The sequence below is a fragment of the Kluyveromyces lactis genome, assembly GCF_000002515.2.
Source record: "Kluyveromyces lactis strain NRRL Y-1140 chromosome E complete sequence".
Classification (NCBI taxonomy): Eukaryota; Fungi; Ascomycota; class Saccharomycetes; order Saccharomycetales; family Saccharomycetaceae; genus Kluyveromyces; species Kluyveromyces lactis.
Genome location: NC_006041.1, coordinates 205,390 through 218,473, shown reverse-complemented (window position 1 = coordinate 218,473; position 13,084 = coordinate 205,390). Strand labels below are relative to the sequence as shown.

The 13,084-nt window shown below is 37.2% G+C and overlaps 8 protein-coding genes across 8 annotated transcripts; 6 read left to right on the top strand and 2 right to left on the bottom strand.

Annotated features, from left to right (window-relative positions):
• Window positions 1-277: 277 nt before the first annotated feature.
• VPS74 (Vps74p) lies at window positions 278-1,252 on the top strand (the record flags this gene model as incomplete). The annotated part of the gene is made up of 1 exon (XM_454054.1): window positions 278-1,252. One exon carries the CDS (start codon window positions 278-280, stop codon window positions 1,250-1,252), a length of 975 nt encoding a protein of 324 aa, XP_454054.1.
• A 185-nt stretch (window positions 1,253-1,437) lies between these two features.
• Window positions 1,438-2,880, bottom strand: CTS2 (putative chitinase; the record flags this gene model as incomplete). The annotated part of the gene is made up of 1 exon (XM_454053.1): window positions 1,438-2,880. One exon carries the CDS (start codon window positions 2,878-2,880, stop codon window positions 1,438-1,440), a length of 1,443 nt encoding a protein of 480 aa, XP_454053.1.
• Window positions 2,881-3,188: 308 nt separating this feature from the next.
• On the top strand, window positions 3,189-4,442 carry LEO1 (Paf1-complex subunit LEO1; the record flags this gene model as incomplete). The annotated part of the gene is made up of 1 exon (XM_454052.1): window positions 3,189-4,442. One exon carries the CDS (start codon window positions 3,189-3,191, stop codon window positions 4,440-4,442), a length of 1,254 nt encoding a protein of 417 aa, XP_454052.1.
• Window positions 4,443-4,890: 448 nt separating this feature from the next.
• Window positions 4,891-5,491, top strand: PFY1 (profilin; the record flags this gene model as incomplete). The annotated part of the gene is made up of 2 exons (XM_454051.1): window positions 4,891-4,903; window positions 5,124-5,491. The coding sequence occupies 2 exons, from the start codon at window positions 4,891-4,893 to the stop codon at window positions 5,489-5,491; spliced, it is 381 nt and encodes a 126-aa protein (XP_454051.1).
• A 265-nt stretch (window positions 5,492-5,756) lies between these two features.
• On the bottom strand, window positions 5,757-6,068 carry KLLA0_E02267g (YciI family protein; the record flags this gene model as incomplete). Its single annotated transcript, XM_454050.1, has 1 exon — window positions 5,757-6,068. One exon carries the CDS (start codon window positions 6,066-6,068, stop codon window positions 5,757-5,759), a length of 312 nt encoding a protein of 103 aa, XP_454050.1.
• Window positions 6,069-7,261: 1,193 nt separating this feature from the next.
• On the top strand, window positions 7,262-8,473 carry DXO1 (Dxo1p; the record flags this gene model as incomplete). Its single annotated transcript, XM_454049.1, has 1 exon — window positions 7,262-8,473. One exon carries the CDS (start codon window positions 7,262-7,264, stop codon window positions 8,471-8,473), a length of 1,212 nt encoding a protein of 403 aa, XP_454049.1.
• Window positions 8,474-8,764: 291 nt separating this feature from the next.
• Window positions 8,765-10,207, top strand: KLLA0_E02223g (uncharacterized protein; the record flags this gene model as incomplete). The annotated part of the gene is made up of 1 exon (XM_454048.1): window positions 8,765-10,207. One exon carries the CDS (start codon window positions 8,765-8,767, stop codon window positions 10,205-10,207), a length of 1,443 nt encoding a protein of 480 aa, XP_454048.1.
• A 293-nt stretch (window positions 10,208-10,500) lies between these two features.
• On the top strand, window positions 10,501-13,008 carry XRS2 (Xrs2p; the record flags this gene model as incomplete). Its single annotated transcript, XM_454047.1, has 1 exon — window positions 10,501-13,008. The coding sequence occupies one exon, from the start codon at window positions 10,501-10,503 to the stop codon at window positions 13,006-13,008; it is 2,508 nt and encodes an 835-aa protein (XP_454047.1).
• Between the last annotated feature and the right edge of the window lie 76 nt (window positions 13,009-13,084).

Below are 13,084 nucleotides of genomic sequence, written 5' to 3'. Positions count from 1 at the left end.
CAAGGCAGGCAGGAGTTCTTAATTAGTTAGTTACCTTGATCTAATTTGAAAAAAAAAAACATCAAAATGAAAAATAACTAACTGATTTTGATCAAACCTAGTTTATATCTATGGTGAATGATTTTAAAGATTTACTCTTCGTGTCACAATTGGCTTTAAGTCATTAGGTTTGACTTGAAGGTAGGATTGGAATTCTGTTATCCGACAATTGGACTGTGACTTGTCAAGAAGTGAACTTGCAAAGTTGCACGCCGAAAAAATAGGGTAAAAATTCATCATGTCTTTACAGCGTCGCCGAGTTAATAAAGGTGATACAACGGAATCAATCCCTCAAATAGATAATGAGCATGATCATAAGATTGTATATGACGAGCAAGAGGCGAAACTAAGGGACAACACTAGTGTTCCTAAGTTGACCTTAATGGAGGAAGTTTTGTTGATGGGACTAAAGGATAAACAGGGATATTTATCATTCTGGAACGATAATATCTCGTACGCCCTACGTGGGTGCATCTTGATAGAACTAGCGTTACGAGGTAAGATTAGATGTGTTGATGATCCAGCAAGAAAGAGATACGATGTCAGTGAGAGATTAATTGAAGTCATAGACGGAAGTAAAACTGGCGAGGTCTTACTTGATGAAAGTTTATCTTTAATGAAGAACGATCCACCAACTTCAATTGTCGGATGGATTGACCTACTTAGTGGCGAGACTTGGAATCTCCTAAAGATCAATTATCAATTGAAACAAGTTAGGGAAAGATTAGCAAAGGGATTGGTTGACAAAGGTGTTTTGAGAACTGAAATGAAGAACTTCTTTTTGTTTGACATGGCCACACACCCGATCACTGATACAACTTGCAAGGAATCTATTAAAAGAAGAATACTATCGATACTGGTTTCAAGGAATGCTGAATTGACTTATAATACCTATTTCCCACAAGATGTTTCCTTTAAATATATTAGAACCTTGTCTTTAATCTGTGGTGCTTATGGTGCTAATGTTCTAGAAAATGTCTTGGCTACCTTAGATTACGAAGTGAGAGATACAGGGTTTGCTCGTGCGGATGAAATTCTAGCTCAATTTTCAGAATTTCCGTTCCCACTCGATAAACAAACAAGCACCGGTGTTTCAGTGAACTTAAATAAAGAGATTTCACAGGAATTAAATAATCATCCGGGTTCAGATTTGCAACTTGAAGTTGTTGCTGGAGTTTTTGAGGTCTTTTCACGTATGGACACATTGTTATAAAGTCCATAGTATTATGATTCGAAGAACAGTGTGGATCATTCACATATATATATATACTTGTATCTCAAAAATTCTACGGACAATATCCGACTAGTTCTAAATCACAATGTAAACTCGATTTGAGCACAAATTCCATTACTTGGTAATGATATTCATTCATTGAAATCTGATATGAAAGGCTGAAGTTAGAGCTTCTGGAAAAGACTTGAAATATAATCCTTGGGGTACTTTTGTAAATGAAATTGCTTTACTTTATCGCTTTTGAACAATGATACAAAGCCTTCAGACAGGCCAATTTCCTTACTAAATGCGTTAACTAGTGACTTCCTGGGGTCTTTGGAATCCCCACAAGATTCCCACCAAAATCCACCGTTCAAGTTTTTCTTCTTGATGTATTTTCCCTTGATATCCATGGATTGAACATTGTCATACCCCACAAATGTTCTGGATTTAGGATCAAAGCAGTAAGCTGAGACTGCATTTGAGTCAAACTGTTCCTTGCTACCATCGATCGGTAGTTGATTATATAACCAAATCCCTGGCTCACCCTCAGATCCACCCCCAACTCCGTGATATTTCTTGCCAAGATAATTATCATCATTTGTTTCGACATTGGTGAAACCACGTCCATAGGCCGCCATACCAAGTGCTATTCTACGTGAAGATATGTTATGTCTATCGGTCATAAGTTTCACTGCGGTGTCTGATGAAAGAGAACTGTTTGATATTCTATTACTCAAACTTCTCCTGTGGGAATGTCCCTGAAGGTACAAGTTACTATGATATCCGGTTACATCTGACCATTCTCCATGAAAGTCATAACACATCATATTCCAGATATCAACATATTTTGACATCTCAGATATAGGTAGTATATTTAATTTTTCAGCAAATGCAGGGGTAGCTACAGAAAGTTGGAAATGTGGATGGTCCTTCTCTTCAGCGGGTGAACCAAAAATTTGTCTTTCTAACTGATCCATACCTTCTCTTATTCCTCTCATCATTTCTAAATAAACTATCGGTTCATTACTGTCCTCCTCGGGAAACTCCCAATCCAAGTCTATTCCATCAAACCCATACCTGAACATACAATCCACCGCTGTTTCAATAAACTTCTTCACCTTTTTCTCTGACTTGGCAATTTTCTTATAGGCCTCTCTGTTGGACCAACCACCAAGGCATAAAATAGTCTTGAATTCGTGCTTTGACTCTAATTTTATTTTTTGAAGCTCTTTGATGCAACCTTTTACACCCACACTCAAAGGCAGCTCAAAGTCTGACCACGAATCACTAGATTTAACAGCTCCTGACTTAGCATCCACCACAAAAAAGGCATAATATACATGCGTCAACTGGCTTGTTGGAATATCAGCCGGCTTGTGGTTTCTTGCATTATACGGGGACCAATTGGAATAGTAAGTGGCAACTGAAAAACCATCCGGTCCCTCAGACGGAACACGAGTGTCTGGATCGATCTCTGTGGGAGGCCTTCTCCCGGCGCTCCCACCCTTCTTGATTTTATCTAAAAATAACCAGGGCACAATGCACATTTCCACTATGAATGCAAGTACTATTATTATAATCCAAAATTTAAGATGTAATTTGGTTATTTTGAAGCCTTCGAACATCCTAAATTGATGCTTGAAGTGGTAGATGACAGGCTTTGAATTATACCAATATATTCATTTGTGGTCCATCTGTTATTTTGACGTTTTAATAATGACAGTCTGTCACTATTCACGGGTTTGATTTTTTTTTTTCGCTAATCGATGTATCAAAGGTAATACTATCAGAATATGTAGATTAATGTAAACGAGAAATAAGACATGCTAAAGAAACAAGATTCTTCCTGGTTGTAAAGTTTGCCTTTATTTGAAAACCAAGAAGAATTTCTATTCAATCCTTGTGCTAGCTCAGTTCAACTTTGTAGACCATTATGTCAGATAGAGTAGAAGAAGAACCAGAAAGGGTGAATAATGAACAGATTGAAGAGAAGGTCAGTGATGCACTAGATGATCTATTTGGTGATGAAAGTGAGGAAGAAAACCAACAACAGAGCCTAGATGAACAACAAAATGACTCAGATGATTCATCTGCCGGTACATCCCATCATAGAGTGATAGATGATGAAGAGGATGAGGAACAAGCGATGTATAATCGTAAATTTCTAGGGGAAGATTATGAAGGACAATCGGAGGAAGAATACGAGAAGAAGTACAAGGAGGTGGACGTGGAAATTGTCAAACATGTGGTCCCTTACAAGACTGCTAACGGTGCAGATGATAAGACGATATATTATGCCAAGGTACCACAGTTTTTGACGATAGACCCAGTTCCATTTGATCCACCAAGTTTCCAAAAGAAAGTGGAGGACCGTGTGTCAAAGTATTCATCGAAAGAAGATCAGTTAGGAGATAGATTGATCGAGGAAAACACTATTAGGTGGAGATATTCTCGTGATAAAGACGAACGTGTTTTCAAAGAATCAAATGCCCAAATTGTCGAATGGTCTGATGGAACATTTTCTTTGAAAGTGGGTGATGAATATACTGATATTCTTGTAAATAATACTGAAAACACATATTTGACGGTATCACATGAGGAGCAAGAACTAATTCAATGTGTGGAGGGTGGTGAAATTACGAAATCAATGATGTTTGTACCAACATCCACCAATTCAAAGGTGCATAAAATCCTAAGCAAAGCTGTTGCTAGAAGAGATGAAAGAGGGCAACATGGTCCAAACACGTATATCACACGCACAGATCCTGAACTCGAGAAGAGAGAGTTAGAAAAGAAGCACGATCAAATATTGAGAGAGAGAAGAAAGAAACAATTGAAGGAGAAACTTGAACTAGAAAATGCAGGTGATTCTCCAGAACCTCAATTCAATATACAAAAGAACTTATCAAAACGTCATAACTTAGACGAATACGAATATGATGACGGCTTCGTTGCACAGGATGACGAAGAAGAAGATGATGAAGAAGAAGAGGAAGATGAGGATTTCTCAGGAGAAGACAATGATGTCGGAGACGAAGAAGAATCGGATGGTGGTGACTCTGAGAAAGAATACGAAAATGCTAAAAGACTAAGGGAAGTTAAACAAACAGGTGCGCAAGAATATCAGGAGGATGCACAAGCCAAGAAAAGAAAGATAGCTGTGTTGGATGACGAAGACGACGAATAAGGGTACTGATTTCGATTTTGCATGAAGTGATTAAGCAACTTAAAATGCAAACTGAATGAAGGTTTTGTAATATATAAACATCTTTCTGGATTTTTCTCTTAAATAGAATTTACAAAAATTCATACAAAGTCCCAAAGGGACTATTGTAGAGCTTTATCCAGTAATCTGAGCCTCTTATTCAAGCCTCTATCAGTATTTTGATGGTCATATAAAGCCTCTTTTTAGAAGTACAATTCTGTAATATGTGTTGAATGCAAGGACTCACAGTATCATACAATCCGGGTAACATATTTGAAACGCCGGGAAAAAGTACAAAAGAATAATCCTAACGAAAGATGAAGAACCTTACAAATTAGTCGATTACCTCTTAGAAGTTGCATGGAATTCTGGCAGGTGTAGAGCTTCTTGCTAATCTTCTCATAATCGATAAACTGATAACGTCATAACAATGTCTTGGCAAGGTATGTCGAATATTGTAAATTACTAAGCTATATTTCGATTGAAGTGATCTGAAGTGGGATTATAGGGTCCTCGCTCCCTATGCAAGATTAGAGTTAATCAGTCACCTTTAGATGATGAGAATGGCTGCCTATATACTTCAATCATCAAATGCTAATTCAATTTCATGCCAATCTAATTATCAAATACTAACAATAGTCGTGTTCTCAATTTTAAAAATAGCATACACTGATAACTTATTGGCCACCGGTAAGATTGACAAATCTGTCATTTACTCCAGAGCAGGTGATGCAGTTTGGGCCTCATCTGGTGGTTTGCAATTACAACCGGCTGAAATCTCTGAAATTGCTAGAGGTTTTGACAATCCATCTGGACTACAATCCAACGGGTTACACGTTCAAGGCCAAAAGTTCATGTTGATCAAGGCAGATGACAGGTCCATTTACGGTAGACATGAAGCCGAAGGTATTGTCATTGTTAGAACAAAGCAAACAATTCTAATCGGACACTATCCACCAGGTGTTCAAGCAGGTGAAGCTACCAAGATCGTTGAACAGTTGGGTGACTATTTGATCAGTGTTCAATACTGAGACATCTGTAAAATCAATGGAACTGCTAACTTTCAACTAACACAACTCATAAAACGAATCGACACAATATAAAGCCCTATTTTATAATCATATTTTTAAACCTACGTATCTAAACGTATGAAGGTATACATTATTTTCAATAACTAAGAGTACCTCTCTTTCGAAAGAACACGGAAGGCTTTAGATTTGAGAAATAGTTTAGGCATGTAATTGAATAGGGAATAATTACACAAAAGTATGGTAACCAACTATTAAATTGCAGCATTCATTGTTTTTCTTTACGAACAGCACAACCGAATGGGTAGATTAAAGCATTGTCAACGTCCCAAATGTCGTTCTTAGCAAAGACATCGTTCTTCAAAAGTTCAACTACTTCGTCCTTGCTGTCTGCAACGATAGTCAAGTGAGAACCGGCAAAATTGGCAGGCTTACCGTCAACAACGTCCTTGTAGATTGCTCCAGCATGGACAATCTTACCAGCTTCAACTAATGGTGGAATACCTGCCAAATGTTGTGGTCTGCAAGCACTTCTGTCAGAACCAGGCTTATCGTAAACTATAACAACCCATTCAACCATTTTATGTCGTTAGCTTTCCAGATATTTCGATATGAACCTCGTCGGACTGAGCTCGTAATCGAATAAATCCAATTGATTAAGAAATAACTGAAAAAGGCTTTTTTTGAACTAAGTAAGAGTAATGATATCTTCATTATATCCAAAAGGCAACTCACCCACTGAGTACTTCCTTGAATTTTTTCGAAATCGCTTTTTACTGTTATAATGACGAAAATCATCGATTTGAAATCAGGTGAAAATATTGGAAAATATGGCATACCGGAAAACCTGGAGAAAAGGTAGCGATGAGGTAGGATGTAAGTGACGCTGAAAGTTTATTAGAAAAGGATTAATACTAGGGGAGAATTAACTAGAGAAGAAACTGAGAAAAAAGATGAGTGATATTAGGAATCGAAATGAATATGGTGGAAAGAAAAATAATGCAAAAGGAAAACGAAGGATTAACATGCTGGAGAAAGCTGATGAGAAGCGAATCAATGAAAGTCTGAGCTCACTGTTTTTTCATGAACTCTTCTATTCTATGCAATATGACTCTAGGCACTTCCTTCCTTGTAGTAGCAGCCGTTTGAGGTTTCGGTGATTTTTTATTCGCAGAAGCGTTATTCTTTGTAGGTATACCGTTTACTAGGAAATCAGACGCGATAATGATCAGCGGGCACAACCATATCGAACCTCTAGGTATGTATTTAATTAATGAACGAGTCATCGTTTGATTGATGTATTGTTTGTGAATTTTATAACGTGAACGTCGTAAACTCTTGTAATGTGTCGAACTATTGCGATCACTAAACAGAGGTTTGTTTAATGGCACCTTTATGTACAGGCTGAAACGAGATGAGTGCTAAAGCTAGAAATGTCCTTTATATCTAATAGTGCTTCTACAGTTACGGAAACAGTTACACGAATCAGAGAGAGGGGTTAGTTACTGTGTTCTAACATATGAAAGCAAGATATGAGATCATTTTAACGGTTTTCTTATTGGCAGTATTTTTTTCAATATTTCAATATCACGTTTTTCTGGACCTTGAAATTAAAAGAAATGACAACAGATTATTCCGGCGATGAGATGCGATAGGTACGTCAACTCCATAACATACTTATTGCAACTCACTTCAACCGTCAACTGGCGGAGTTGATCTTAATTCGTCTAGGCTGAACTTTCAAACGGTACTTTCATTTCAAATAGGCGTACTATGACTACAGTTTCTTGTGATAAAGATGAAAACAAGGTCGATCAGCTTGGCGAGTCGTTAAGCCAACTTCGCATTAGTACACGGAAAAATAACAAGCCATCGCAGAAGAAAGGGTCATTGGTGTTATCATGCAAAAAATTTCCACATGTTTCTGTGAATTATGTTGTTGATAAGACCCCCAAATTGTTGACAGATTGCAAAGAAGTTCATAACTGTTCATACATCATTAATGATGCGACGTTATTATGGAATGAAGCATCCCGCAAACCAAGACTCCGGCCAGAGGTTTGCACCTACATCAAGGACTCGAAATGGGAAAATAAAGCAGTTAAGGATTCTTTCATTGGTATCGATTTAACGAAAGGATATGATGATTATGTCCCGTTAGACAGAAATGTATTAAACTCACTGGTCATCTTAAAAGAGGCCTATCAGCGATATGAAAAAACCTTGAATCCGGAGAAGACTACTTTTGTGTCTTTGAGACATCATATTATTGATATAATCATGTGTCCATTCCTAGACGAACCGCTGTCTTTGCTCATGACAGTACAACCAGATAAAAACATACTCATATCTGTTGATAAATCTAAGGACAAACCGAATGGCATACACGAAACTAGAAACTCTTTCAATAAAAAGATCTGCTATACTGGATTCGCATTAGAGGACCTCCTAATTGAATCTCCGACAGAGGGTCATATTTTAGAGCATGAATTATACTACTCAATTGTTCATGGATCACTAAATGATGAAATTGATTTACTTATTCAGGCGGAGATGGATTCTATTAATACTCTAACAGACACATATACTGAAATCAAAAGTTCAGTGCATTTTAAACTAGGTAATACATACCATAGAAGAAAGTTACTGAGGATGTGGATTCAAACCAATTTACTGCCAAAATCAGATCTTTTAATAGGATTTCGAAACTCTTACTCGAATGAGTTGGAGCAATTGAAAGCCTATAAGATACAAGATATTTATCATAAGATCAACAATAGTTCCATAGTAGGCAAGCCGGGAAAGTTTTATAAATTCAATCCCAATGTGGCCAATGATTGGTTTCAGCACATATTTCAGGTTCTTAAACAGAATCTACTTTTACTTTCCCAAGAGAGCACATCCACAACTTTTAAGGTACAAATAGATACAAATCTCACTCTGTCGATTTCACCGGCATCACAATTTGTAACTGCTTTGGGATAGAGAAACTCAAAACCACGATTGGAATTATGCTTCATTTTATACTCTATTTTTGTTAATTGCATATAACTTGAGTATGTAACTCTCACTATCAAATCTTTCAGTTCGATGCCTTCACAATCTCTTCACTTCCTTGGACAGATACCTTTTCTACTTAGAAACGATAGTATGTTCTTCAAGATTAAAAAATTCAACTTGAGCTAAAAAAGGTTTAACATTATAATAATTAATAGACAAAGAGCAACGCTTGAAACAATTGCTCTCAAATCTTAAGGTATCAAGGCATCAGTCAAAATGTCATCTACCACTCTATCAAATCAATTGCCAGACGGTTCATGCAACAAGACTGTTTACTTTACCAAAGTTACAGTTGATGGTGATAATCAATTGTCTCCAGTTTCCGACGATTTATACCAATCCATCTTCAATAGAATCTTAGCAGACCCATTGCAAAAGGTAGATTCAGCTTTTAAATCTTGCGAAGACATCCAAAAGAAGCTCTTGTTTACAGGTTTATTTCAATCAGCTGAGATAACTTTGGATCATGACGTTGACGTAAGATCTTCACGTCTGTTGACTGAAAACGTCCCTAAGACCTTGGACATTGAGTTACCAATACCCACAATTGCTCAGGTCAAATTGGTTCCTGCTGTGTATAACAAGGGATCTTTATCCACTACTACGAGAGACACCTACTCTTCTGCCGGTGCACGTTTATTTTGGATTAATAAATTCGGGAATGCAGAAACAATTAGCTTGCAAGGAGACGTCAATTACACTCCATTCAACGGGAAACTGGATGAAAGATTACTTGGAGCAAAATTAGCGTTGCCATTTCCCAAGAATCCGTCTGTAAAAGCGGCAGTTTATGCTAACCACACTTACTTGGACTTATTCAAGCAACCCTTCATCGGTGAATCTGACGAACACAAACAGTCTCAATTTGGATTGTCTGCTGGTATCGAAAAGAACTTCTTATACAATAATAACAAATCAGTAATCGAGACTTTCAATGGTATGACTATGGTCGCTCGCAATATCTATGGGTTTGCCGATGCATTGGCAGTGTCGGATTCTATAAAACAATTCCAGGGAACTTTTACTAAATCAAGCTTCATTTCGGAGTTGAAATCAGATTCAAGAGAATTCTACAATAGATTCCCTGTATCTGGAAAACGAGTACAATTATTCCATGAGTACATCTTAAGCCAAGGATTTACAAACTCAAAACCACTACCTCACGAGTCCAACTTTGACAAGTTATCGGTCTCCTACGAAACTCACAGGCCTTTTTTTAACACTAAACTTGTCACATCATTACATTTAGATGCCGGTGCAATTTTCCCATGGAAAAATAAATCGAAACCCCTTGTTCATCTACTTGATTCATTCTATTTAGGTGGTCCTAAGTCTTTGAAGGGTTTTGAAAGAAACTGTGTAGGCAATCGTGGTGGGCTATATTTCTACAAATTGGGGATCAGTTCCTCATTCAAACTTCCAAACACACCAATAGACTCGCCATTAAGATTGCAATCTTTCATTAACTTCGGTGATGTGTTGAATAATTGGAGAGACGCCAATCTTGAGAGAAAGCCTGCATTGAGTACAGGTATTTCTTTGATCTATTCTGCAAGCTTTGCAAACTTGGACCTATCTTACTCATTGCCTTTACGCGTTAGAGACTACGACATCGCCAAACCAGGCTTGACCTTCGGATTAGACTTGTCATTTTTCTAGATCAAAGTACACACTTGCAAACTATTCCATCTAAGTATAAAATTCGAGAAGTGGTTCACACCCTCTGATATTAAAATCAAAGTATAACATTTAAACATCATTTTTTCCTAAAAACATATATAAATGGTTAAAGTCAATATTCTGTATAAAAGAAAAACAATATTCAAGTAATATTCAGGAGTTGCATTAACTGACATCTAAGAGTTACTACGACCTATTACGTTGAAAAGGTAAATGCTGGACTTTCAATAGATCATATCGCGAAAATTACTGTATTTACGTATACGTTTTGAATGTGGATTGTATCTTTTATATTCGATGATGAAGCAGAAAAGTCTCACAAAGTATGCAAGGCACTCCAATATGGGGTCGAATACTCAATTGGAAGATCCGCAAAATGTACTTTTAGGATACAAACGGATAAAAGTATTTCTCGTGTTCATTTACTGATAAAATTTGATGGAAGTGACCTTATAATAACAAATAAGGGTAAACTTACAAAGTTTAATGAAGAAATAATTCCCTTAGATGAGACCATTGTGGTACACAATCAGAATACAGTGATAAATATTGGAGGTATGCCAATCGATGTTAATGTACGATATTTCTACGAAGAATGGAAGATACCACACAGATTAGAACTGAATGAAACAAAATCACTGGTTTCAGATTTTGGTGTGAAGCTTTCTGAATCCTTCTCTAAGAAAACCACAACACAAATATGTTCAGATAGTTCAAGCTACAGCGGTTGTTTATTTGCTTTACTTAAAGGTGTTCCTGTTGTAAGTATCGAGTTTTTGAACCAAATGGGCAAATTGTTACAACAAGGAAACTATTTAGATTTTCAGTCAATGTACCAAGGCCTTTTGAATCGCCACAAATTATTTCCATCTTATAGATACGTTCCTAATGTGCTATCAAACATGACTTTGATTGTTTTCGAGCAAAAAATGTATGATACATTGCGTTATACCATTGAAGTGGGAGGCGGAGATGCAAAGTTATTAGCCAACTCTTCAGAGTTAGATAAGTTTCTATCAACTAACCATGAGCCTGCCGTTGTGCTTGGCTCCAGTATATCACAGAAAATGAATTCAGAAAGCACAAAACTTTTAGAGGAATTTGACAAGTCTATTGCCGAAACCTCACTACGACATGGTGTGAAATTGCTTAATATCAATCAATTTGTCAACATATTACTTGAGAATAAGATAAATGGCTTAAAAAAGAGGGACGTTGTAGATTTGACATCTCCCTCTCCAGTACAGCAGAAAAAGATTCAATCAGCCAAAGCTTCTGTGAATGGTAAGAAGACAAAATCTAAACCGAATATCCAATCATTGGACAGTTTAAACTTTTTTGGCGGTGGCAACTTGGAAGTTACCCAAAATGAAGAAAAGCATGAACCAGTTATTTCCCACACTTCAGAAAGTAAGGTTAAAGTTAAAGAAGAAAGCAAAGCTTTTGTCCCTTATAATGATAATCAGGACCTTGACACTTCGGCCAACGGTAATACAAAAACTCTACCTTCTTACATCACTAACAAAAGTTCTTTAGGTGGTATGTCCACAGAACCAGCAAACCAACCCCATACTTCTACAAAAAAAGATGATAGAACTGAACTTCAAAAAGTAAGGAGAAAGCGGCCGAGAGTACAGCAGTTAGATAATCTTATGATGAGATCTTCATCTCAGCAAGCAACTCAAATTGAGCCTGATGACAGAAATGATAAACTCAAGCTCAGAAGGATAGGTGACACCGCATCAAATGTGAATGCGGAAGGAGTTCTACCATCAAATTCACCCTCTAATGCTGAGAATATGATAAAGAATATCAAAACGCCCGACATATCGAACAAAAACCCAACCTTATCGGCCATAAGTTTGCTAGAACCAGGTGGTGCTGAACATGTCAGTGCTAAAAAAAACCTCATCTCAGATGGCGGAAAGTCAATCGATGCTCAATCGTCTAATCGGATTGAACAGAACATGGGTAATATGACAGAGTTAGATAGTAGACCACATTCTGTTGCCAGACTTGAAACTGACCTCCAAGTTAGATCCTCGACAAATATAATTACTGCAATAGCAGAGACAAAGCAGAAGGAAGTCAAACGCTTGCAGGAAGGAATAATCGAAGTTGATCAATCAGAATTAACGGAAAGTGCTTTGATTGATTTTAAGGACGCTGCTAAAATAAATACGATTCAGATAAAGCCAAGGGTTTTGGCTTCTATTCCAATTAGCAACGGGAATACTAAGTGGCTGGGTCGGAAGAACTTCAAAAAGTTTAAGAAAAATTGGCCATCCTACCTGAGACGCACTACCGAGGGGTTGTGCTCCGATAACACTAGCAATCAAATAGGCAGAGAGTATATTACAATGCGTAAATATGATAGTCGAAAAGCAAAAAAACACATAGCGGAAGAGATGGATGAAATTGATATTTTCCCTTGTAGATCTCACAGCAATTCAGTTGGTGTTATGGATATAGCAATTGCGAATACCGAACATGATTCAGGATTTAGGTTCTCGAACAGGGAATATTCCATTCCCACAAGGTCTCTGTTTGTGGCAGATGATGATGATGACGAAGAAAATGAAACATCCAATAATAGTGCACTAGCAATTTACGGTCAGAATAATGAACAGCACTATGAAGGTGTAGGGCCTGCTGCTGCTGTATCAATTAGGTCTCCTGCGACAGTTTCCACAGCATCATCGGTGGCTAAATTAGGTGATACGGATGACGAAGAAGATGATACCCCACGGTTCAATTTCAGATCTAGAAGGGAAATTTGATTCCTGTATAAATGTATAAATTTGTATAAATTTCCATTAATATTTTCACTTAATAACAAAACCTCTAACTTCATAA